Source organism: Hyaena hyaena, unplaced genomic scaffold (genome assembly GCF_003009895.1).
Source record: "Hyaena hyaena isolate Hyena2069 unplaced genomic scaffold, ASM300989v1 scaffold_376, whole genome shotgun sequence".
Lineage (NCBI taxonomy): Eukaryota > Metazoa > Chordata > Mammalia > Carnivora > Hyaenidae > Hyaena > Hyaena hyaena.
This window is the reverse complement of record NW_024081008.1, coordinates 1,520,528-1,547,812: the sequence shown is the minus strand read 5'-3', so window position 1 is coordinate 1,547,812 and position 27,285 is coordinate 1,520,528. Positions and strand designations below refer to the sequence as shown.

General features: G+C 42.8%; 1 protein-coding gene across 1 annotated transcript in view; it reads left to right on the top strand.

The window, feature by feature from the left end:
• Positions 1-299: 299 nt before the first annotated feature.
• The window catches only part of GUCY1A2 (guanylate cyclase 1 soluble subunit alpha 2), a 296,831-nt gene continuing 269,845 nt past the window's right edge, over positions 300-27,285 (top strand). The window contains exon 1 of the mRNA XM_039250618.1: positions 300-667. Within this exon, the coding sequence (XP_039106549.1) occupies positions 353-667 (315 nt within the window). The 5' untranslated portion in view covers positions 300-352. The remainder of the gene's footprint in view (positions 668-27,285) is intronic.

Below are 27,285 nucleotides of genomic sequence, written 5' to 3'. Positions count from 1 at the left end.
CGAGGGGCGGGCGGAGACAGGGGAGAGGGGGCGCGAGCGGCGCGCGGGCGGCAGAAGCTCAGCCTCCCGGACCGCTCAGGGCCGCAGCCCCGCCGCCCGCCGCCCGCGGCCGCGCTCGCCCAGCCGGGAGCGGGAGCGGGAGCGGGAGCGGGAGCGGGAGCGCGGCGCGGCGCCAGGCGGAGGCGGCGGCCCCCAGCGCAGCCCGGCGTCGCCGCCGCTCCCGGGCCCCAAGTTCCCGCCATGAGCGGCCCCGGGGACGCCCGCCCGGCCCCGCGGCCCCGAGGCGCCTAACGCCGCCGCCAGCCGGTCCCGCCGCCCGCGTCCCCGCCGCCGCCGCAGCGCCGCCCGCAGCATGTCTCGGAGGAAGATCTCGTCCGAGTCCTTCAGCTCCCTGGGCTCCGACTACCTGGAGACCAGCCCCGAGGACGAGGGCGACTGCCCCCTGTCCCGGCTCTGCTGGAACGGCAGCCGGAGCCCGCCCGGGCCGCCCGAGCCCCGCGCGGCCGCCGCCGTCGCCCCGGCCCCGGCCGCCGCCGCCGCCTCCGCCGCCGCCGCCGCCGCCACGGCCACGGCCACGGCCACGGCCACGGCCCGGAGGGCGCAGCGCCGGAGGCGGGTCAACCTGGACTCGCTGGGCGAGAGCATCAGCCGCCTGACGGCGCCCTCGGTGAGCGGGGGGCGCAGACCCGGGTCGCGAAAGTTGGCGCCGGCAGGGCGGGGGCGCGCGCGCCGAGCCCGGCCGCTGGGGGGCGAGCCGGCCGCCCCGGACCCCTGCGCCCGGCCGGCTGGGGGCGCCAGCGCGCGCGGGGGGGGGGGGCGAGGCTTCGCGCTGGGGTGTCGGGTGCTGACGTGGGGAGGGCGTGGCCCGGGCGCCCCCCTCCGAGCTGTGCACCTCTGCGCCCCCATCACACCCACCTGTTCTTCCCCCAAACTTTCCCAGGCCCCGTGTTGTACGGCCCCCCCTTCCCGCTCTTCCCGCGCTGCCCCCCAGGATCCCACAGGAGCCCCTGCGCCTTCCAGGACGCCCTTCCTCCGCTTTCCCACACTCTCTCGGGCCCGGCGTGACCTCTGACATACGAATTCCACAGGCTCTCTGCCTTCTGGGCTGCATCCCTCTTCTCAAGACTTTCAGGAACTGGCTGTCAGATGCTTTTCGGAGTTGCCTCCTAACGACCTCTTGTTTTCTCCACACCCCGCTGCCGCTTCCCCCCGCCGCCGCCCCCCCCCTTTCCCCCCTACTTTTTTCTTACTCCCTGAGCTCACCTTCCGTCCCCGGGGGAGCCTGGTGTCTGCTTCCTAGAGCTCCCTGCCGTGCCCCGCCTTGCCCTGGAGTCAGGGCGTTCTCCCTCATTTTGTCGTGGCTCCCTGGTACCGGACCCTTTAGACTGATCTGTTGCCTTAATAAATGCCTTCCCAGCCTCCTGGGAGCGCGGGCTCGCCCCGGAGGTCCGTACCAGCGGCGCCGGGCGTGCGGGAGACTCACCCACGTTCTAGACGTTTTTCCAGCGCTCCTCTGCCTCTTTCGTGCTCCGGTACAGGCGCTTCCGCACGGACCGAACTTGAACCTTCGCACCCCTGGCTGGGGCTCTTCTTCCTTTTCTCAAAGCTTCTGAAGGGAATCTGAACATTGATCTTATTTGAGTACTCTAGAGTGTTACTTTTGAAAGTCCTCTGACATTGGCAGTAGGAGGCACCTGGGAAGGAGTGGGATCTGGACGGACAGGGTATCAGCACCCGGCGGTCCTACAGATACCCCTGTGGCCGTGGCATTAGTGAAGAAGGGCCTTTGCTTTCTCTGAGCAATGAAACTGCTCTTTCTTTAGTCGTCTTCCTTTCCATGTGTGTTTTCCCTTCATTGTCCCTTTCTTCCACGCCTTGCGGTGATAACCTACAAACAAAACTCAATGGGTTGGCTACTGTTTGCTGTTCTTCACCGCACGTATTTCCCAAGACTTAGATCTTAGGGACTATTGGATGTTGCAAATTGTTGAATTTCTAAGCCTCTCTAAAAGAAAGCTGGTAATCCTGCAGGTCTGTAGTTTTGTGTTAGTATCTAACGCACCATTTGTGCAGTGTGGTGTTTGGTCAGTACAACAGATTCATATCTGACACAGTGATGTTCCTGAAGGGGATGACTGGTTTTGGGGGGACGTTTTTATAATCTTGGAGTTTTCTTTTTGCCTTCACATCAGAATTTGCAAATCTCTACAAAGTCATGGCAGTGCCTCGGGTAATGCCGATTTAACTGAAGGCTCTTCCCAACCACTTAGGTGAGAGGTACATAAAATAACCTGAACTCAAGTATTTACTGCCAGAATAAAAGGGAGGGAAGGAATGGCTTCGGATTTTTACCTTTATAAGTCAAATTTGGATGACGCTAGCTTTTTCATGGATACGTAGCATGTGCCCAGATAATAGTTTTCAGGGTAAGAAATTTGAAAATCATTGCAGTGATCGAGTGTAGGTAACAGCTCTACCTGCTTCCCGTGCCGCAGTTATTTTCTGTTTTGAAAACAGACTATTATGCTGACAGCATACAGGTGAGTGTAGTATAAATATTTTCAACATCGTAAGGCACAGAGGAGCAAATTTTCCTTGGTTAACCGTATCACCTATAGACTTGGTAACACAAATACAACGGAAAGATTTTATTTCAAAGCAGTGACTTATCTGTAGTCTCCACCCACCCCTCCCCTCTTTTTTTTTTTGGCAGTCTAGAACTCTGCTTCAAGAAGTTTCTGTAGATTCATTTTCTTATATTGTCAGCCTTCTAAATTTCTCTGAAAACACTTGGGGGTTCAAATGATGCCTTCTCCATTCTCTTTCCTTAGTGCCAAGTGACTACTTTTGAAATCAGTAATTTAGTAAGTTATAAGCAGAGCGTTCTTAGGTGGGACTTTCCGGCTGTTTTGTGTTGGGAACCTTTTTTCCATTGCGTCACAAGTGTACCTCGGGAGAAACTATCTCTGCTGTGGAAGTTTCTGCCTTCTTCATGGCCTCACCATGGAGTGTTGTCTCAGTCGCTGCAGATTGGTTCTTTATTCAGAATAATTTGCAAGTAGGGAATGAATTTAATAAACGCAAGGATATGGCCGAGTGATTAAGCTAGCTGTTAGATCACTGGACGAGGCAAACTCAGGTTTTTGGCACTTTGATAGTCATTGTTAGATGCATTGATGTTGGCTATAAATATTATACTTGACTCCGTTTTAATGATAAAAGTAAGCTGAATTGGTGAAATTGAAACAATTCCGGAATTCAGGAGACCTGGTTCTCATTCACTGGACCTTGGACAACTAACTCCTTATCTATCCGTGTGCAGCTCCTTTACACTCTAGGAGCCCTCTGGCCCGTAGGGAGTGACACTTAGGATTCCCGGGATCTCTCCTGGGTTTTACAATCTATGAAGACATATTTTTCAAGCTTTTGATGAACTCTTCTAAAGGCATATCAAAGAAAAGCAGGCATTTATAAGTTTTAAAACTTTGAAGAAAGTAGGTTACTTTCTTAAGTAGGAACATCAAGGTCCTGTTTACTCCATGCAATTAGTAAAAAAAATATTTGAAATATTTGTGGCTCTAGATTGTGGCAAGTATTATGCAAAGTACTGTTAATACATCTTCCAAACAAAACATTCCCAGTCTTTGACCTCATAGAACTTCTTTAATTATAGCCTTTATTTTAAGGAAGCTTGAAGGAAAGCATAAGAACGCTGGTGATCTTGGAGCTGTCTAGGGGAAGTTGGTTTATCATCCACTTTGGATGGTTTTGTTCATTGTGAATCTCTGGGGCACAGCCATAGCAGTAAGAATGATCCTAAAGACCTGGCTGGAGATGCATAGATCGCTTATTACATTATTGATTTTGAAATAATTTACTTGGAAACACATATGGAGAAACAGCTGGGGATTTTACATCGAGGGTGAGTTTAGTAACTCGTGTTATTTCTATTTTGTTCTTATAAATGAGAGTTGCTGAGAACCCTGTCACTTACCGGGCTTGGGTCTGCTAATGCCAGCCTGTCAGTGAAGATATCCCAGAAGACCAGTTTAAGGTCATGGCTGCACTGGGTTTTTTTGTCAGAGAACTGTTGGCTGTCACAGCGTCACAGGTGGCTCTGAAGACCCCAGATCTTTGGAAAGCTGAATGGCAGGAAGAAAAGTAAGTGGAAAGGTGGCTAATAAGGGGAGGAAAGCTACTGGCAGAGAATAGTCCAAGAAACTGAGAACAGTGACGAAAGGAAATGGAAGGGAAGCCTACAATCAAGCAGAAAAAAAAAAAAAAAAAAGCAAAAATTGTTTCATTATTTGTGGAAAGGAAATTATATTGATACATGCCTAGAAAAAAGTGGAGGAACAAGAAAAAAATACATATTTAGCCTCCCCTGATTAAATAAAATGAGCTCTCTGCCCTGTGTAAACCCTTAAAAAGGCCCTGAGAATGTGACAGTGTTAATAATATGGAAATAATGAAAAATAAAAGAGGTATATTCATGAGAGAGGATACTTCATCAATTTATATATCTTATTGGAGATTTCAAAATTTGGACTCAATTTGGCTAATAATTAGTTCTGAGCAACACATCCTTTAAAATTAAAAAGTTAGACTTGGTATTGTGGTAGATCAATGTTCTCAACACATCCTTTAAAATTAAAAAGTTAGACAAAAGGTAATATGGTAGATCAATATCTGTAACAATTAGAGGCTGTAATCTGAAATCAGAACTTGACGACGGCTGTCAGTTGTGTTTCCCTACTTCATCCCTAATCATTGGGAAGCATCATGGCAGAGCTGAGGGAAGGCAGATTTGGAACCTGACAGCTGTAAGTTTGAGTAACTCCCTGCTGAGCCCCTTACTAGGTGTGAGACCCTGGAAAGGCAGAAAGGCAACCTCTCCCTTCTTAGAGCCTTGGTTTCCTATTGTGTGAAATGGGAATAATAACTACCTTGTAGATTTGTTGTGAAAGAGAACCTCTATTCTTTGTGACACTCCTTCAGCTCAATAAAACATTAGTTTCAGAATGTGGTCCATTAATTTCAACTGAATTTGAATGTCTCCAAATGATGTAAAATATTTCTACATAAACATTTTCTTTTTTCTTTGACTTTTTTTTTTTTTCAGTAATTTACTTGCTAGTAACCTTATTGAAAGAGTTTATGTGTTAACTGATGTCATGTCCTCAGGAAAAAAAGGTGATAAGAAGGAGTTAATTTTGTTGCCATTGCCCAGCCAATCCATTAAAAAAATTAAAACCGGAGTCCCTTTTTGGCTCCCTGGCTAGGACTCTTGTGTGTGCACAAGCGTATGTAATCATTGCAGATTCAAACATTTCCAGCAAACTGCTGAAATGCTATGTGGCAATACGAAAACCAGTCTTGTAAATTCTCTAAAATTACAAGATTGTGTATATTTGGTAGAATGTAGGAATTTCCCAATAAGTCAGTTTTGGATTAGAAAGAAAATTAGAGGGGTGACAGAGAAACTGCTTATTTTATTTGCCTGAGAATTTCAGGCGTTCCCCATCTGTTGCATTCAAACTAATTTGTATGTGGTTCAAAGGCTTAGGCCGTGAGGTCCAATAGTTACCCAGCTAACGGTCTTTATGTTTTGTGTACAGCACTCCATCCTTCGTCAGCTACTGGCTTTGTTTTGAAGCTGACTTTTGACAATGAGAAATGCCATCAGGGATTTTTAGTTTGTAGGCAGAGGTGATAAGTGATTATACATTCCTTTTTAGTATGTGATTTATCTACTTCGAAATACTCCGGGATGTGAGGGGAGAGTACTTGAGTACTGTTACATGTTTTCCCTCTACATCATCATTTCTCTTTTCGTTCACCTTTTTAAAAAAACTCTTGTTTGCTCTATCATTTGGAGCTGAAGGTAGAAATTGAAAATGACACCTATTTTATTGAATATGATAGTAAAATAAATGCATTGATTGTATCTAGGCATTTACATCATTCGCTGTGAGTTAGCAAGAAGACAGAACAATCCCTTTTGAGATCTTACACATATCTAGGAGGAAAAAAATCAGCTGACATCAGCAGGCAGAATATTTGTTAAGGCTGTCTGGTGACTAGGTTTCTCTGCAGGCCCTTATCTGATGCATGAGCTAGTGATTTAGTTCAAAATTTAAAGTTCCTCTTTTTAAATTCTGACTCTTACCTGGATACTCTTATGTTGATCTCATCTTTTGCATAGTGCCTGGTACCTGAAGGGTGTTCAGTAAAATGCTCAGAGTAAATGAGTGGATGTTCTTCATTCAATTGTCCAATTCCATTATTTCTTCTGTGTTTGATGTTTCTTGTATTATGTTTGGTTGAAATAAAATATGTAGATTTTGTACTCAGCCTGTGAGAGATACTTTCAAGTATGTGAACCTGTTTGAATTTTACTTACACTTACCATTAAAATTTTTTTAAGTTTATTTATTTATTTGGAAGAGAGACAGGAAGAGAGGGAGAGGGGGGAGGGAGGGAGGGAGGGAGGGAGGGAGAGAGAGAGAGAGAGAGAGAGAGAGAGAGAGAGAGAGAGAGAGCGAGGGCAGAGAAAATCCCAAGCAGATTCCACACTATCAGCACAGAGCCTGATGTGGGGTTTGAACCCACAAACCATGAGATCATGACCTGAGCTAAAACCAAGAGTCAGAGGCTTAACTGACTGAGCCACCCAGGAGCCCCGTACACCTGCCATTTAAAGCAAAACTTCAGAAGCAGTCACGTTTAGAGAGAGCAGATGGAATAGTTTCCTCCCCCTGGGAACTTATTAAGTGGCCCGTTTGTATTTTAAGAAGTTAGGTAAATGTGATGACTCTCCTCCAGTTTCCTTATATTTTCTGCTTAGGTTTTTTTTTTGTACAATTCCCTCCCAAATGAGAGAAATACGTTTGTCAGCAAGTGGGCTCCTGCTGCCAAAAATGCACTCTTAAGAGATGGAATGACATAATCCTGCTCTTCAAATATCACTTCAGGATGGGATCTGAAGACCTAGAATTATGTGCTGTAAATTCAGAGTATCTCATAAAATTGACAATCCCAGACTAGAATGGTTTAGGAAGTAGGGGAGCTAGAAATATCTCTGAAGCCTGGAGATCTGTGGAGCTGTGGTGGGGAATTGAGAAAGAGTGAACATTCTTATAAATAGAACAGTGAGAAGCCACTTTCTATACAGGCTTTATCTGAGGCTTATTAAACAGTTCTTCCTGTAAGCTAGTGGTTTATCAGACCTCGGTGAACATAAGAACGACCTGAAGAAAGGTGTGAAGATGCAGATTCCTGGACCTCTTCCTCAGAAAGTCTAGTTTGTAGCCCTAGAGAGGGGCTTGGACTCTAAATTTTAAGCCGCACTTCAGTGATTGCTAGGCACACCGAAGGTGACTGAATTGCATACTGTCAGGATCGTTGATCCAGGCTCAATGAGATCTGCAGACTGATACTTTGGACAGAATGGGCCTAGAAGTGACTCCTTTGGGATGAATGTGTGCCAGGCAATTGTTGACCTAACAGGGACAGAACAAAGATGGTGACTTGGAGCCACATCTTATGTGGCATCCTTTGTGTTCAAAATAACCTGGTGGGCTGTGTGGTAGAAGGTATCTGAGGTTTCACTGTTTGCGGTTTCAATGATTTATGACTCTCTTTCCATTTTTCCTGAGGATGCCTTGTTAGCTTCCCAAAGTTTATGTTCAGTAGGGCACATGTCTTTGCCATCAGTGTTCTGCGGCCTCTTTCCTCAGACTCAAGAAGCAGCTATTCAAAAAATGTTGCGGAGATTAGAGGAGAAGGGAGAAGGTTGTTGTGAGGGTCCACTTGACACTGCATTCCGAGGCTGGTTTTCAGGGTAAGACTGACATGGCATTTTTCAAGTGTTCTTTCTCCTGGCTCCTTTTGGAGCAATGGCTTGTTTGTATGCCAATACGTTTTTTTTTTTTTTTTTTTTTTTTTTTTTTTTTAAAGTTGAAGGGAGAAAGAAACATCTGGAGGCCAGAAAAAAATGATTTTCCTAGAAAAGAAGAAGTAGGACATTCAGATAGCAGACATGCAGAATCAGCCTACAAACCCTACCACAGCATGACCGGTACAGGGCTGTGTGCTAATAGCTACGTCTGTAGCCAATTAGTCTTTCTATCATTCAAGGGCGGAGTTGGGTAGGAGTCCACTTGAACTGTCCAGATAAATGGTGATCCAACACTGAAAGAGATTTGCATTGCAGAGAACTCTAGAACCATTCTGTCATGAGGAGGCTGTCCGTGTGGAAATCGGGATGTTATCTTAACTGTAAGTCCTTGCAGTCACCTTTGACTCCTCTTCCTTTCACTCTACTATATTGTTACGTGTGAGTCTGCTGTGCCCGGTGAAGAAAACAAAAAGGTTCTAAAGCATGCTTCCTTTTATTGTTGCTTTATGCCTATGCTTCTTCATGCATGAACCCTCAAACTTAATATTGAGAGAGAATGGTTTTTCTAATTAGTATTGTGCACACACAACTACAGTCAGATGGACACACAAACACACACACATCCATCCATCTTGCTTCTGGTCACTGCATTATTTTCCCTATGGAATACTAAGGTATCTCTCGCATCTCTAGTATAGTACTTATGGTGTTGTAATGTGATTTTGGTGTATTCTACCTCCTGAAGACAGAGATCTATATGTGTTCATGCCTAGTAGAAAGTCATTTACTTACTTATTTAAAAGTTTATTTATGGGGCGCCTGGGTGGCTTAGTCGGTTAAGCGTCCGACTTTCGCTTGGGTCATGATCTCGCGGTTCGTGGGTTCGAGCCCCGCGTCGGGCTCTGTGCTGACTGCCAGCTCAGAGCCTGGAGCCTATTTCAGAGTCTGTGTCTCCCTCTCTCTCTGACCCTCCCCTGCTCATGCTGTCTCTCTCTCTCTCTCTCCTAGAAATAAATAAAAATATTTTTTAAAAAAGTTTATTTATTTATTTTGAGAGAGACAGAGACAGACAGTGCAAGTGGGGGAGGGGCAGAGAGAGAAGGAGAGAGAGAATCCCAAGCAGGCTCCACACTGCCAGCACAGAGCCCAAGGTGGGGCTCAAACCCAGGAAAGTGCGAGATCATGACCTGAGCCAAAACCAAGAGTCAGACACTTAACCGACTGAGCCACCCAGGGGCCCCTAGAAAGTCTGATTTATAGAGGCACTCAATAAATGTTAGAAGAATGAATAAACGGTGAATAAATCCTTGTGTAGATTGTGGTGTATCTGCAAAGCTTTGTAAGATCCCATGATTTTGTGCTGCCATATTTCAGTTCTCTTTCGTTAACTGTTCTGTTTGTAGCTTTTGCTCAATCACAAATAGGAGTAAATACAGCTATAACATAATTTACAGTGCCTTAGAATTTTCAAAACACTCTCTATTGGGTATTTTATTGTAGATTCACGATAATCTATAGATTTTATGCCAATTATCTTTAACTTTAGTTAGTATGATTATCATAAATGCCTAGGGACACAGTAACTTGGGGAGTAGATACGCCCTCACTTAGAGGTGTTTGCATATTTTCTGTGAAAGGGATGTGGGTCTCTATAAGATATAGAGATGGTCCTGCTATGCTATTTTTTTCATGTTATCTCAGCATATAATAAATCCTGTGGTATTAAACATTCTACTAAACCAAATCTTCACAAACCAGCACATCTATAGTGACCATTATAGACATAACAATGTCACGGGAGGGACAGAGCCTTCAGGAAAGTGGTAAAGTTAGAAATTACTGACTTAAGGATTGGAGAAGAAAACTGAGCACGAATAGGTAGATGTATTTTTGGGTATTTTTTGAGGGCCCAGCTGAGGTTGGAGATAATGAATTTGTAGCCTAAGCTGAGAAGGTGATCACGACCAGGACAGACAGAAAGTTGTGAAGGTATAAAAAGGCCTATACGTCAGATTGAGTTTGAGGTGTTTGAGGGCAATCCATTGGAGTTGAGGGTTTTGCCTTGGAAAATAATGAGAATGAATCTCACACGGGGCAGACTGTAATATTCAAAGGCATTTCTAGTCATCCTGTATTGGACACAGATCTGACGTTAAGCTTATTTAATTTATATCTTGGTCTTAACATATCTTTTTTTTTTTTTTTTTTAATTTCTAGGAGAGAGAGAGAGAGAGACAGCGTGAGCAGGGGAGGGTCAGAGAGAGAGGGAGTCACAGACTGAAACAGGCTCCAGGCTCTGAGCTGGCAGTCAGCACAGAGCCCGACGCGGGGCCCGAACCCACGAACCGCGAACTCACGACCTAAGCGAAAGTCGGACGCTTAACTGACTAAGCCACCCAGGCGCCCCTTAACATATCTTTTTTTAATGTTTTATTTATTTTTTTATTTTTGAGAAAGAGAGAGAGAGAGAGAGAGAGTGTGAGCAAGGGAGGGTCAGAGAGAGAGGGGAGACACAGAATCTGAAACAGGCTGCAGGCTCTCAGATAGCTGTCAGTACAGAACCTGACGTGGGGCTCGAGCCCATGAACGTCGATATCAGGACCTGAGCCAAAGCCAGTTGCTCAACTGACTGAGCCACCCAGGTGCCTCTATATCTTGGTCTTATTCTTTCACTATTGAAATCATTCTCTTAAAATAGCCGATTCCCCCAAGTGGTCTTCCCTCTCCATCCGCTACGCCATCCCCAAACCAGAATTGGTAACTCATAACTAGTTAGTGTTTGAGAAACTCAGCTCTATCTGCTTGATTAGTATTTACGTGATGTTTTCAAAGTTAGAATTACTCCTTGAAAAATATAAGAACATTCAGTTACATTATTCAGTGCACTATTTATGGGCCCTGGTTGTTACATAATGAGGTTTCCTTGGCTCAGACTTGATACACTTCTTCCTGAGTATGAGAGCCTGTGAAGTTTAGAGTTATGGTGGTTACCAACTCATTTCTCATTGTATTGGAGAGCACAACATTTCCTTTTTCCTTCCTCCCTCCCCCCCTGCCTTCCTTCTGTTCTTCCTTTTTTCTCAACAGATAGGTAAGAAAATAGTTTTGGTGAATCAAACATGCTAAGTAAACTGTTACATGTGCAATATCAGTTTCTGAATAGATGAAATCCAGCAAAACACGCTTGAGGGTTAAGCAGTGTTCTTTGTGTTAATCAGTCTTTGATAATCCCAGAGACTGGCGTGTGGGTTTCAGTGCCTCAGTATTATTATGCGTCGTAATTACTACTGTGCTATGGGTGTGTGGACATTCTGGTAAGTGGGAAATCTTAGATAATCGGATGCTTATGAACAGGATATTTCTTCTAAATGGAAACACTGAAACTGTAACATTATTGTGGCCTCAGAGAGTTCACATGCATTTACTCAGTTTCTCACACTCCACTAGGAGGCAAGGGGAGGCAAGTTAGGAGTGGATTTTAAAAGAAGTTTTAATTTGGGCATGCTGGTGACTCATTCTGGTGAGCGTCTGGCTTCGGCTCAGGTCCTGATCTCACAGTTGGTGAGTTTGAGCCCCGTGTCAGTCTCTGTGCTGACAGCTCGGAGTCTGGAACCTGCTTCAGATTCTGTCTTTCTCTCTCTCTCTCTGCCCCTTACCTTCTTGTGCTCTGTCTCTGTCTCTCAAAAATGAATAAACATTAAAAAAAAATTTAAAAGAAGTTTTAACTTTTAGAGTTCTCTGTATAATTTGGCTAATGTGCTTGTCTTGTTTTCTTGAAAGATGCCTGCGTGTGTGTGTGTTTGTGCAGAAGCTACAATTCAATAAATGCTGCATTCTGATTTTTGTTTTTTTTTTGTTTTTTATAAAAATTTTTTTTTAAATATTTTTATTTCTAGGAGAGAGAGAGAGAGACAAGGTGAGCAGGGGAGGGTCAGAGAGAGAGGGAGATACAGACTCTGAAATAGGCTCCAGGCTCTGAGCTGGCTGTCAGCACACAGCCCGACGCGGGGCTCGAACCCGCGAACCGTGAGATCATGACCTAAGCGAAAGTCGGACGCTTAACCGACTAAGCCACCCAGGCGCCCCTGATTTTTGTTTTTTAATATGACTTTGGGGAAATAACTTTTGTCTCTGTTTCCCCATCTTTGAAATCATATATAATAATACAAATCGCTTAACTAAGGGTAAATAAGATATAAAATGTGTGGTGAATTGAAGACATTGTGTTTCACTATTATGAATTACCTCATTGTGCTGCTATGCTGATTTTTTGAGGACCAAGGCATTGGTTCAGATTCTTTTACTCCCTGGATTCTGGGAAGAGAACAGGTTATAGAGTCAGACACTGACTCGGGCCATTATTTTGTGTGTTCTTAGGTAAGCCTCTTTGAGGCTCAGTTTCTTATCTATAAAATGAAGGTGATGAGTGGCTGGTTAGCTCTGTGTGTTCGAACCTGGTGCTGATAAGATGAAGGTAATAATTTATAGGATTAGTAAAATCAGAAGTATAATGACCGCATGGTATATTGAATCCAGTAAGTAATCTGTATTGCTGCCTCTGTGCAACCCCTTCCCGGCGGCCATTTTACCAATCTGCATATTGTTAATCACGTCTCCTGATACTTTCCCTCCCCTCCGGCCGCAAGTTTTGGCAAAACCTGTAGATGCTCCCCTTTGTTAGAGGGGTAGCTTGTTCAGCCATCTTGTGCTTTTTGTGGGAAACATTTCCACCATTTTCTGGGTATGCAGTGGGTTAGGAATGCTTCCAGAAATTCTGTCGTAGAAATCTAAAAACCAAAAATGACCTCTTTGGTCTCTTGTTCATTTGTGCATCCCCCTACGCCTCACTTTGATTCATTCAGAGAGCATTTATTTAGCAAATGAGCACTTAGTGATCGATTCAGCACGCACCCCATGTGCCTGAAACAACATGACTGAAGTAGGACTTTCGGACAGAAATGGGATGTGGTCCCTTCAGACTTAAGAAACATAAAACCACCTTTACAACATTACTGAGTAATGCACGTGACAGCCACTTCTACCCCTCGTTCTGTCTTCCCCCTTCACCCTGCCCCCAACTTTTCCTTATTTGGCATGATACTGAGGATATAGGGACAAAAAAGGGTTTGTATGTAAAAAGACCGTTTGAAAGCCTAACGATAATGCTGATGATAGTAATAATAATGGTGTTGATTTATCAAGCCCTCACCATGCATCAGGCATCGTACTAAGTGCTGTACACATTGTATTGACTGAGATACTCCTAACAGTAACGCAGGAGTGATGCCCTACTGTGGTCTACATGACATCGAGGAGCCTGCCCTGACCTCACCGTGTGAGGCCTAGCGTGCGGTCATGGTTCTCCAGTAGCTCCCTGAACACTCCCGGCAAGAACCATCTTGCCTTTGGACTTTCGTCCTGATCCCTGGCTCAGAAGTGCTCCCTGGCTCCAGTTTTCCACGAGTCTGGTGCTTTCTTGGTTTCCAGATTTCAGCTCAGTGAACACCTTGTTGTCGAAAACCCACCTTTGTGTGAAGACAGAGTCTGGGGATAAAGAGGAACAATAGCTTAATTGCTTTGGGGGACACAGGAGGCTGCAGGAGGCGAGGGTCTTCCAAACTGCAAGCCCACCCAGAGGAAGGGGCTGGGGGTTTGCAGGGAGATACAGGAGCTCATGGGTTTCGGGACAGGGAGTGTATATGTGCTGCGCTAGTCATGTTTTTAGGGTGGTGCTGGGTTCCTGAAAGAAAGGGCTAAGGAAGGAGGAGGGAAGGCTTGCAGAAGAGACAGGAAAGGGCTACTTAGTTTAACTTCCAGCCTCTCTGAAGCATCAGGGCAGCCATTTTGTCTTCGCTCTGCTTTCTGCTCTCAGGGGGTTTCAGGAGCAGGCAGCCCTCTCTCACCAGCCCCTGTCACCTGGCCATTTACTGTCATCACAGCCCTCAGCATCACAAGCTACCCTGTTTATCTACTTGTTTGCCTATGTGTTCTCTGTCTTCCCTGCTATATTCCGGCTCCTCCTGGGCAGAGGTGTTGTCTGGGTGCACATGGTGGTCTTCACGGTGCCCAGAGCAGGCCTGGCTGGCCGGTGGTCCTCGGTGCATCTTCATTGACTCAGTGAGCAAAGATCATTTTGAAAGACATCACAGCACTTGGAAAAGAAAGAGCATAGTTCTAAACAACAACAACAACAACAGCTTATAGGGTGGCATATGCTTGTGGCAGGCATTTAAGTGTTTCCTAATATGTGTCTGGGACTTTTAAAAATAATCTCATCAGAGACTCAGAGAAACTGAGTAACTTGCCTATGATCACGGTTAATTACTGATAGAGAAGAGATTAGAATTTTGGCGTGTTTAGCTCCAAACACTGTATTCTTTCCAACGTGTGATAGATTTTGAGCCTCAGTGTGCGTGGTGGACGTGGCGATGCAGCGTCTAGATGCTCCTTTAGAAATGAAGGGCTTAGGGGCGCCTGGGTGGCTCAGTCAGTTAAGCGTCCTACTTCGGCTTAGGTCATGACCTCACAGGTTTGTGGGTTCGAGCCCCGCGTCGGGCTCTGTGCTGACAGCCAGCTCAGAGCCTAGAGCCTGCTTCAGATTCTGTGTCTCCCTCTCTCTCTGACCCTCTCCTGCTCATGCTGTCTCTCTCTCTGTCTCAGAAATAAATAAAACATTAAAAAATTAAAAAAAAAAAAGGAATGAAGGCCTGTTTCCCCTAGATGCTAGCTGTGGTGCTAACAGTCACCCTCCATTGTCATTACCTTGGATGCACTGCCTGGACTGAAGAGAGCTGCGCTGCCCAAGGTCTTGCCCCCTTTCAGTGACCAGTGAGCACGGGGCTTTGAAGGCTTGATCTTCTTGCCCTCATTTTCCTGACTCTGAAGGGAGAACTCCGTGTAAACTGAGGCCTCCCCTGAGACTGCATCACACTCGATCTCCTCCTTCCTTCCTGTTCTGCCTCCTTCTATACTGTTCCATGGGTATCGATCCCAAGAGTACCCCCTAATAAGCTTTCTGCATGCTTATCTTCTCAGAGTGTGTTTCCCAGGGCACCCAGCCTGTGCCAATGGGTTTGAAAACAGTGATAGCGTTAACAAAAGTGCGACAGTTAGTAAGGGGGAGATGGCGTTTGGGAGAAATATGATGATAACCTTGTTTGCATTTGGATTAAAGTTTTTTTTAATGTTTATTTATTTTTTGAGAGAGAGTGAGAGAGAGAGAAAGAGCAGGGGAAGGGCAGAGATAAGGAGACACAGAATGCCAAGCAGGCTCCAGGTTCTGAGCTGTCAGCCCAGAGCCTGGTGTGGGGCTTGAACTCATGGACTGAGAGATCATGACCAGAGCCAAAGTCAGACGTTAAACTGACCGAGCCATCTAGGTGCCCCCTTTTAACAGTTCTTTTTAATGTTTACTTTTGAGGGAGAGCAAGAAACATAGAGAGACAGACAGAGAGAGAGCAAGGGAAGGGCAGAAAGAAAGAGACAAAGAATTCAAAGCAGTGGATTTTTTGAATTTAGGTGCAAATGGTTGGCTGTGTCATGTGCGTTCTTTGACAGCTTGGCACTGCCAGATCACCAGCCTCGGCACAGTCCGTGCCTGTCACATTGCAGGCAATGTACTCAATAAATAGACAGAGATTTGGGATTGGGATTTGACACAGCTCCTGGAGGTAGTAGCTAATATCTAGAAAACTGATGAGCTCTCTGAGTGAAAGAGAGAGAGACAAAAATAATAATCGAGCACTGAGAAGTAGCATACAAAAAGAACAGGAAGAATGTACGTGCTAGGATGCTTTTTTTTGGTCTGCTTGCGGGGATGGGAGGTGGCTGGGAGCATCTGGGAGCTTGTGGGGAAGGCTTGCAGTGGTTGTGTTTTGTGAAATGACAAATTAAGGGTGGCGCCTGGGGGCCTTAGAAAAGTCATGTCAATCCTGCTTCGGAGGTAGAAACCTACTTACAGAGGGAATGGGTGATGAGTAAACAAAGGCTCTCATATGCATCAATTTCTCATCCAAGACATTTGGCAATAAAAGTAAAAAGCGAGAAAGAGTTGGCAGGGCCTCTGAGGCCAAATCAAAGTTTATTAAAGGAGTGGAGACTAGTTTTGGAAGGTAACAGTCAAAAAACGTTGGAGATGAGTAGGCTTCAGAAAGAATGGATTGATCTTGAGATAGTCTTGAGCCCATTGGCCAAGCGTGAGGCTATTTTCTCTCTGCCCAAGGGGAAAGCAATATGGTGCATGTGGGGTACAGAGCAAAAGCAGCTGGCAGAGTTTGGTTTTATTGACAGCTGCTTTATTACAATCTCATCCAGATTTTTTAACTCCGTGATCAGTCAGTAGTGTTGTAATATCTAATGAATGTTACAGTTAAGCTGTGCTATTTGCAGTTCCCAAGATCTAGTTCAATTATGGTAGCTGCACTGATGTTGGTTGAGGCCAGAAATGTCACTAATGCATCCTTCAGAAATTTTATACTCAAATCAGGAAGTACGTTTTTTTTAACTTTTTAAATATTTATTTAATTTTAAGAGAGAGAGAAAGACAGAGTGTAAACTGGGGAGGAGCAGAGAGAGAGGGAGACACAGAATCCAAAGTAGGCTCCAGGCTCCAAGCTGTCAGCGCAGAGCCCGACGGGGCTCGAGCTCACAAACCACGAGATCATGATGTGAGCTGAAGTCAAGACGCTTAACTCACTGAGCCATCCAGGCGCCCCAGGAAGTACGTGTTTTCATTTGTATATTATACTGCATATAACTTTTGGATTGTTTTTATCAGTGCAAAAACTTCAGATTTTATTTTTTTGTCCTTCTAAAGATAGAATTTGGTAAGCCTAATAGCATGTGGAGGGATCTCTTTTTTGATTTGTGCTTGTATTAGTGTGCTCTCTTTCAGTTTTAAAGGTAATTTGAGATACATATTTTATATATATATATATTTATATATATATATATATAACCTGTTCTTACCCTTGCCATGTCTGATATGACTTTGTGCAGTGTTAGAGCTCTTGTTGACCCCAACGGAAAGGTTGCTAATGGAGCGAACTCTCCAGGGATTAGGGGCCAAGTGCATAGGAGTCTCTTTTGTTATTATGTTGAATGTATTTCACACAGTTGAAAGGTGGTGTGGAAGGTCAGATAAGGGCAGTCGGGGCATACACAATCAAACGTAGCTTATCGGACTACTCCTTTTCCTTTTGTGGATAAATTTTGCTCAGTTTCAACAAGCAAGGATTTTTGCCTCTTTTATCCCAAAGTTTTCCAGTACCTGGCACATATAGCTAGCTGGTTAATAAATATTTGTCAAACACATAAATTTAGAGTGAATATAAGAATATTTATTTTCACTATGCCATAGAAACACTTTGAGAAAAAAATGAATTGATAAGTACTAATGTACTTTAGGGTTAAAATCTGTAACAATAACCAGAACAAAATAAAACAGAATATACAGATTTAAGTAATTATTATGCCTTACTATTTTTATCCCTTCATCATATGTTTACTATATACCCACTATGCAGGCTTGATTTTATTGTGTCATGAGCCAAAACACAAGATCTGTCGAAGAGAAAATGGTGCTAGTAATCTGCAGAGTTAAAAATCCAAGTGTTGGGTTTTCCTTAAATACTCTTGTAATCTTCTATACCAGTCAACTTATATTATGTACAAAGAGGGAGTATATGTATATGTATATTATGTACAACTTATAATATGTACATAATATTATGTATTATGGTTCGCTACGTGATCAAACCATATATATATATTTTTTAAATTCAACTCTAGTTCATTAAACACATATTTGTTGTTGGCTTTTTCTGTGCCAGAAATTGGCGATGTCTTAGTTACGTGGGAAAAGTACTTAGAATCCCCCGCCGCCCTGCCACCCCATTTTTTCTTATGATTCTGTTGCAAACATTTCAGGATTAAAGCGTCAAAAAGATTTTCTCTCTCTTCCAACCTATTTCTTGTGTAAAGTCTTCCCAAGGGAAAGAAGAACCTTTGGAAGAAAAACTCACATCACCCCCACAGCAAATTTAAGGAGAACCTGCTGCTGCCCTGGTGAGAAGCCTGCTATCTTAATTCAGTAACTTTCTCGAGATCTCAACGAAAGAAAAAGTGTCTCGTTTAAATGCCTGTTGACTAGATTCTCCCAGCACAGGGTCACTCTGTCTTCCAATTTCTTCCATAGTCATGTGTGATTGGTTTAATTTGTATATGAGAGATGTCTTGACTTTTTTTTTAAATAAAAGTTTTTATTTATTTATTTTGAGAGAGAGAGAGAGAGAGAGAGAGAGAGAGAGAAGGGGAGAGACAGAGAGAGGCAGAGACAATCCCAGGCAGGCTCTGTGCTGTCAGCGCAGATTCTGATGCAGGGCTCATGATCTGAGCCAAAATCAAGAGTTGGACACTTAACTGACTGAGCCACTCAGGTGCCTCAGATGAGATGTCTTGATTTTTGAATGTTGTCTCATGAAATGTTTGATTTTTCACTTAAGCAATCTATTTCTTTATTTGTTTTTCACTAAGGATGTTTTCATCATGGTATTTACATATATAAGCACGAGTTTATTTTAATAGCATTTCTGGTATTTGCCTGTTTACATATATGTCACTAATGTGTGTATGTATGCATGTTTCTCTCTTTCTATCTACTATTGCTTATGTAGGGCAGAAAGGAAATGACTGTCATTGGATTCTGGATTTAAAAATGCCACTCAGTAGAAATCTGGAGTAGGTATAATCACTATCATTGTGTGTGTGTGGTTTTTTTTTTTAATAAGTTGCCACAAGTAGTGAAAATGTCTTTTACGGCCTTAACAAAAGAATCTGCCTCTAAAGGCATTTATTGTAAGGAGTGATAGTCATGAGGTAATTGTGCTGTAATGGAAGCGGAATGAAGACTGGGGGAAAGAGTAAATTGTAACTACTGACTATTGTGATTCCATCTGAGGCTTCAGACATATGAATGTGGATGCCGGAGAAGAGAGGCTTATTGTTTCTACTGATCTAGTGATCAATAAGCACTTTGTGGACCTGACAGTGTTTGCAAGCTAGAAAGTCCCCCTCCCCCTCCCCCTCTTGTGTAAACTTACTGCCATTATAAACCCACTTCAAAGAAAACCAGTCTTTCCTTTTGTTCCGAATGAAATTCTTTCTCCAAGAGTTTGCTTGCAGAGCACGAACCCAGCCTTCATGCAGAAGAATGGATAGGATTTACCCACAGCTTCCTAGGACCTAACTGTATGAATTCTGGTATATGAGGCCGCTGCCTGCTGGTATTTTAAGTACTTGGTCAACAACATTCTAGGGATGGGAGTAGGGGGAAGATGGAGGAAATAAAATACTAAGTTAAAATTTAAGTGTAATTTTCTACCATTAGCCTTGCATTCTTGACTGTTGAGAAAAATCTAGGTCTCACATATCTAGTTAACACAGATATCCAATTATTTTGATTATAGCAGTGGGATATATCATCTTAATGGCATTCATGATGACAGTAATAATAGAAATTACCAATCCCATTGGGTATATGATTGGAAAAAGCATTTTACTACAAGTTACCCCAAGAGACATAATAATTTTTCAAAGAATACATATTGAGTAAGACACTGTCAAGTACGGGTCAATAAAAATCTTACCATTGTAGAACTATAACATACGAGGCTAAAAATGTGAATTGACAAATAAGATCTGACCAATAGTTCTTGGCCATTAAATGAGGTATTCAGCTACTTTATGTGATTTATAAATCAAATCAAGATATGCCTGCCTGGAAACATCTTAAAAACCTAAAATAACAAAGTTTATTATTTTGTTCTTCCAGAGTCACTAACAGGAATGAAAGCAAGGGCATATCATATATGCTTTACTTTAAGCAAATCAAAGTTTCTGCCTTGATGTTAAACTCTCATATGTTATGAGTTAAGGTTGAAAAACAATTGTGAAGTAGGGGACATTTACTTCTGGTTGTCCCTGTTCTCTCTCTCTCTCGGTCTCTCTCTCTCTCACACACACACTTTCTCATTGCTATCGCTCTCTATTATCAAAGCCTCACGCCACAAAGACCTGCCATGAGTCTCTCCCATCGGACAAATTGGGCTTACGTTAAATTGTTGGTTGAAAAGTACTTCCCTTGATTTTAAGCAGCTTAAAGGAGTGGAAAGTTAAGTTTTCGGTGGGGAAGATTGGGAATGGATGGGATGGAGATAGCTCTCTTGGTGCTCCTAAAATCCTGAAATCAAACTTAGTATTAGTTCCCACAAAGCTCCGACATATATTGATGGCTATAGAAGTGGGTGTGTCTGGCTGTTCCTCAGGCAGCCTTCTGGATCCCTCTGGAGCTACAGTAAACTATCTAATGTTGTTGGTCTGTAGAAATCAAGTATATATATATATATATATATATATATATATATATACTTGTATATGTATATATATATGTACAATATATATATGGGGTATATATAATATATGGGAGATATAATATGGGATAATATATATGGAGACTTATGGGAGATATAATATGGGATAATATATATTCCTTAGTCTGTAGGAATCAAGTGTATATATATATATATATATATAAAATGGGGATATATATATAATATGTGGGAGATATAATATGGGATAATATATAATATATGGGAGATTATGTATATTATATATATAAAACCTTGATTATATGGTGTTATACTTATTAATTTTGTATCATAAACTATTATGTGTTATTTTAAAGAACTATCACTGCTACTTCAGGGTTCATTTGAAATAAAGCTCACAGGACTGACGTGTCCTTATATTTTATAATGCTTCTGAGATTCTGAAGATTTGTCTACTAAAATGAATAGGGGCACCTGGTGGCTCAGTTGGTTGGGCCTCTGACTTTGGCTCAGGTCATGATCTCGTGGCTCGTGAGTTCGAGCCCTGTGTTGGGCTCTGTGCTGACAGCTCAGAGCCTGGAGCCTGCTTCAGATTCTGTGTCTCCCTCTCTCTCTGCCCCTCCCCCACTAGTAGTCTGTCTCTCTCTGAAAAATGAATAAATGGTAAAAAAATAAAGTAAAATGAATAAATTATGGGTTAATATGTATTGTGCCAGTTATGGATGCTCCTACACTGGGTTTGCCTTAAAAACTCCCGTTAAGAACTCTTGTACGTGCAAGGAAATTAAAGTGTTTTTAAAGCTGGAAAGTTCGGAACGATACCCTGTCCATATCTTGTTCCCAAGCATCATATCATTACAGTTCTCTGTTGTTTGGTGTAAATGTATATATATGACTTGTGTGGGTCAACATTTGAATGACATTTGTAAAGCTGAATGGCAGAGTAAGGTATTTAAAACTCATGTAGTATTCTAAGAAGAATGTGAAAAAATAATACTGCACCGGAAACATTTCTCCTCTCCTGTGGGCAGCTGTTCCCAGTAACTCTTTCTCACTCACACCCTTTAACCCCTGCCCCTTTTCCCAGTTCCTAATTTTCCATTAGGTAATGAGGCAAACAAGTGGCAAAGAATTACCACAGAGTTAAAAGTTTGCTTCTAACGTGAGCAAGACTCGATGGCTTTTGTTGGAATTTTTCTAAAATGATCACAACAATTCTTATTATCATGGTCATTTTGGTGACAAATGGCTTATTTTGATTAGTTTTTAATGTAAGCCGATTTGAAGAGGAGTTTGAAAAATCAAGGACTTTCGCTGATTAATTTTTTTTTTAATACTCAAGAACACAAAGCACTAGTGACATTTTTTTCCCTTCTTAATTTAACCGCCTTCAGGACTGTGAGGGAATGATGGGCTGACCTACCTGTCCATCCAGAAAAGCCACTAGCAGTCAGTGCCATCGTTGGAGCTGACGAGGCATATTTCGCGCAGAACACGTATGAGGTGAGCAGGGCAAAGATTAGTATTAACTCCAATTTAAGGAAGAGGAAACCGAAACTCAGAGAAGAGCAGTAACTTGCCCAAAGTGAAGATGCCAGCAACCACCTGCATTTTAGTGTCCAGTGTCCTGTTTCCGGCCCAAGCTCTTTACATTGTGATGTGAACATCTGTCTACAGGGCCATGAATTGTTTCATCCTCAACATACAGAGTAGACTCCCTGTTTCATCTCTCACATGTTTCCTACGTGTGACTCGCTGAGGGGTGGCTGGTAGCGATTTCCTGTTGGTTTTCCCGAACCTAACCACCCCTTGCCAATTGTGTGGTTCCTGACTGTTCTCGGAGTCCCACATCGACCTGTGTTAGAAGCCACAAGGGCTCTTTCTTCATCAGGGCTCTGCCTCCAGGCTGACCTAGTTTGCCTGTCCACTGTCATGTCTGTGTGCTCTGGGCTCCCATGGGCAAAGCAGCTATGAACAGAGTGACAAAAGCCATCATCACTGCCAGTAGCTTAGCTTATGCCGCAGTCTGGGAAGAGCACTGACGTTGTTTGTAGTTTGATTTCTGAATATAAAGAAAGTCATGATTATCATAGAAGTAGTTATGTAAGTGAGGGTTTATATTTCTCTTCATAGCTTGCGTATAATCGTGCATACCCAGACATACACAGATCTTGGTGTAATTAAATACTTTGTAGGAAGGAATGGGGAAGCAATGTAATAATGGAGTGATCCCTAGATTTAAAAAAATGGGCTCACATAGAGTTAAATGAAAGAAAGTAAGGCTTTTCATGTCATGCAGTATTCGCGTTCTCTTCGCCTGCGTGCTTTTTCCAGAATGAAGTGTGATTATATTCCGTGCCTCTGCTTAGGAATGGGATGCATCATAAACGTTGACGACGTAGCTGTCATTATCGGCCTAGTAAGCGCGCTTCATATCTGTTTGGGTCATCAGATTGGAGCTAACACTAGATAGGGCTATATTTAGGCCCTCGTTGAGTTTAATCTTCCAAGAGAGGTAGGAGCAGCAGAGGTGGGCGGGACCCTGGGTGGGGTTTGGACGGTTGTGCTTGTTTCGGTGGCTGAGACTTTTAAACCTCAGCAAGGACCTGTTCTTGTCTGTGTCCTGAAATCATCAGACCCTCCAGTCTCTGCCTGACCGAACAAAACACCCGTGTCACGTTGGTTGTGGCATCTGCATGACAATTCACTTATTGACAGTGAGCAGGAAGTGTGAATGAGGCTTATTACCGAAGGCTGTGTGGTCAGCACATTTCTTACCTGTTCAGGCTATATGATGAGCCAAGTCATAATTAAAAGTCTGCTTTAGGGGCACCTGGGTGACTCAGTCAGTTAAGCATCCAACTTTGGCTCAGGTCATGATCTCACGGTTTGTGGCTTGGAGCCCCACGTCGGGCTCTGCGCTGACAGCTCAGAGCCTGGAGCCTGCTTCAGATTCTGTGTCTCCCTCTCTGTCTGCCCCTCCCCTGCTTGTGCTCTGTCTCCCGTTTTGTCTCGCAAAAATAAATAAATATTAACCAAAAAAAATCTTTTTTAAGTTTGCTTTAATCCACTTGGAGTCAAAGCAAAATGAAATTTCATGCCAAAATCTTCAACCAGTGTAAGGAGCTGTCTGGTGGTTAGGTTTGGTCTTGCTAATGAGACCTGAAATTCCATGGTCATAAGAATTCTGGTCATAAGAATCCCTTCTGGCTAAGGTGGTTGGAAATTTTTTGTTTAGGGATAATCTTTCTGCACATGATGGAGGGCAGTATAGCCCTGCACAGTGTTAGGTATGGTGTTTCCTAAACCATTCCCATTCCTCCTCTGCCCTGTGGGTTGCCCTCCGTTAACTTCACCTTCCATCCCTGTGCTCTGTTTGCATCCTCTCTACCTATGTTGTATCTGTTGCTCAGTGGCCCATTTTGTCTGGAGCTGCACTTTGGGCTGGATGATGAGAGAGAATTCTCTGTCACCCATTTACAAATTATCGCTGAAGCTGGTGCATTTAAGGTTGACAAAACATTTCCCCATTTTGTAGATTAATTCTGTAATTTAACTGTCAGGAAATATTCCTTCCCTTATTTCTAGGCCCCTCTTGGGAAAACACCTCACCATGGCTTCCAAGTAGTAGAAACAATGGAGAATTCTTTGGGAATGCTCAAGTGCAGGCTGCAAAGAAAAAAGTAAGGGGCTAGAAATTCTTCCCTGACATGAGGGCCATTGCTATCCAGTAGGGTATTCAGGAGTTGAAATGGCACTAAATAGTTTTGCAGCATCTAATTGGCGTCTTTGGGCTGTGAGGCACGCCTGGCAACAGTCCTAGATATTACACATGGTCAGTTTAGTTCAATGTAATAATTTTTTGACCACTTCCTCATCAAGAGATTTTTTTTAATAGAATCATCATATAACACATATATGTATGATATTTTGTAGTTTAATTTCATCTTGACCTCATGACAACCCTGAGAAATAGCTATGCTAGAAACTTCTCTATTTTATAAAAAAGGAAACTGAGATTCAGAAAAAATAAAATGCTGTATTCAAAATCACATAGTCTAGCCAAGAGTTAATTCCTTTCAACTGTAACCTTTTCTGCCTTGAAGATTGAAGAATGTGTTTCAGTTTACAAAAGCAAATTAAAAGCTTGGCCGTTTGGAGGCGGTCACTCGTAGATGAGACACACAGAGACTTAGACTCTTACTACCTATGTGACTTTGGGCAAGTTTTTTTAACTTGTCTGGGATTAGTTTTCACATTTATGAAGCCGGGTAATACTTGTTCCTCTCTTCTAGGATTTCTGTGAGGAGTAAATGAGTTGCTCCATGTAACATGTTTGACACAACAATGTGTTGACCACTATTACAGTGTTTACTCAGGAAAGCTTAGCATTATTTCACTTTGTAGACTGAGTCAGCCTTGCGCCACCTGTGAGATTCTGTTTGGTTGAAGGGTTCAGGACGGGAGCCATATCCTCTAAAGGTTTGTAGTGCAGTGTGATCCATTGTCCTGAGAAGGTGTCTCAAACCAGCACCATCCTGTCTCAGCATTTTTATTTGGACCGCCAAGTTGGCCATGATGGTGCCCGGTGAATCATGTTTCTCCTAAAGCTTCCCAATTAAGAAGTTAATGGTCACACCAGAACTATATAAATAGCAAGAACAACTTTTACGAATTTGGTGAAATGGTTTTACAGCATTGTTTTCATAGCCATTAAAAGCAAATAAAAGGAAATAAGGGATTTCAGTTAGATACATGCGAGGTTATTTCAGTAGTCAACAGCGTGAAAGCAGCATGTGGGAGAAAAATCGTAGGGGACCCAAGGCTTTGTCTTGTCGGTGGCTCTTTCCATCTGGGTAGCTGAGGCAAAGCACTTTGACCTCTCTGGATCTCAGTGTTTTCATATGTACAATGTGGATAATTATATCCGAGACTCACAAGGTTGTAGTGAATGTCTAATGAGATGAAAGAAAAGAAAGTGGTTGGAAAACTGTGAAGTGTAGTATAAACTGAAGGTGGTGGTGTTATTCTTCAGAGTTTGTTGAAAACATCCAAAATGTGCTCTTGCCTGAAGGAAGGATAGGACTAAATAAATCACCTTTTGCATCTCTTTCAGGGTAAGGAACGAGTGTTTTCAACTTAAATTGGTATTGTTGATATTTGGTCTTGTACCAGATTGAAACTCAATGGGTGTATTTGGAAGGCTGTTAAAATAAGACATTTCCTACAACGGAGGGAAATGCTTGGAAGGAAACATATTTTGTATAGGAAGACTTAATTATACCGTTGATTATATGGTAAGTATATTCAGTTAAAATCAATAATTATAATGATGATAACCACTGTGCTTTGCTAATTAGAGCGTATTTCTAATAAGGCCAAGGTGATCAGTTTGAATCCCTGTATGGGTCAATTAGCATAATGTCAGCCTTCATCCTAAGCTCTCATGGGGTCAGTCAGGTGTGCACTTGTGTTCACGAGGAGAATAAAATGGAGATTTGATGAAATCATGGAGATCTTCAACTATTAGGGTAGAAGAACTGTACCTTCTAATGCATTCCTAGCTTTTATCAATTTTTTTCTTTTAGCACACTTATCACTTTTGCTTTTTGTGATTAATTATCTGGACTACCACAGTTTTGTTTAACAAATTACTTGCATCATTCATCTGAATTGGTACTGCCGAGCTTCCTGAGAGATAGTTGAATCTCCAGGCTAATCTGACCCTCTGTTTTCAAGTGCTTAACTTTGCGGTGCTTTACTTCAAATGACCCTGAGAACTATGGACTTCTTGCAAGTGTTTTTCAGATGGGAAAATGGAAGCATTTTTTTTTTCCCAAGGTTTCCTACTCCCAGGTGAAGAGATGTTGGCTAATTTTATAAAAAGGTCAGTAGCACAGCTGGGCTTGAAATACAGAGGTCCTGACTCAAAGTTCTATATTTAATTTGCCATCTATTTTTTCTCTCTCTCGCTCACTCTCTCTCTCTCTCTCTCTCTCTCTCTTTTTGGTTTATACGTAGTAAGTTTAGTCAGAGGCTGGGAAAGTGAATATTTCATCTGCATATTTAGCAAGATTGATGATTACTGCAATCACATATCTTTCAGAGGCAGTTAAGCTGGTTGTCGGAAGTGACTTATTGTTTTGACTCGTTTTATTAGTAACACCAACTATATCATTTGATCCATTGGTGTCTACAGGCTTAGGTGTAAAGATAGGGTATCTCACATTATGATTTTGGTCATATTAAATGGTGGAATTTGGCATATCATGTCCTAATATGTGAAATAATCTTGTAGAGAACATGGAGGTCTCTGTGGTGTGATTTGGAGGATGAGAAGTGGTGTCTGCCCCCAGTTTATCTCTCACTGATAAGCCTGTTTACCACAATCCCACTGTTAGTGGCTCAGCCATGTTTTATAATGTAGGGAAGCTCATTTTTTATCATCCTCTACCTTAGTCAGGACCAGGGACTGCATTTTTGAGGAAATGGAGGTATGACCCTTCTGAGCACCACCTGAGATGGGAGCACTAAAGGGATTTAAAATTTTGATGAGAAAAGGAAGGAGAATGTGCAATGATGATTTCTGGAGACCTCTTTTGGGAGTTTAGGTGATGATGGTAGCGACTGGGCCCATCAGAACACAGCATGAAGAGATTAGATGCCCAGGGAGTAGGGAAGGGGTAAGCCAGAGGAGGAGAAAGAGCTGACTGAGAGAGGAGGAGGGGAAAGGTGTGTCCAAGGCAAGGCTTTATTCCTGATTTTGCCTCTGGGTTTCTTTGTTTATACAGGTTTGGTGTCAAGAATGTTAAATGTGTTCTTAAGAAGTAGACAATTAATTTAAATCCATGTGATTCTTTAATTGTGTGTTGACATTAAAAAAATTCTTTCTTACTGGAAACACTTTCCTAAGGGAAGAGGTGCTCTTTTTGCAAAAGAGGATTTGCAACGTCTCTAACTTTGGTTCCTTTTCAGTAAGATGGTGATAAGAGCACCAGC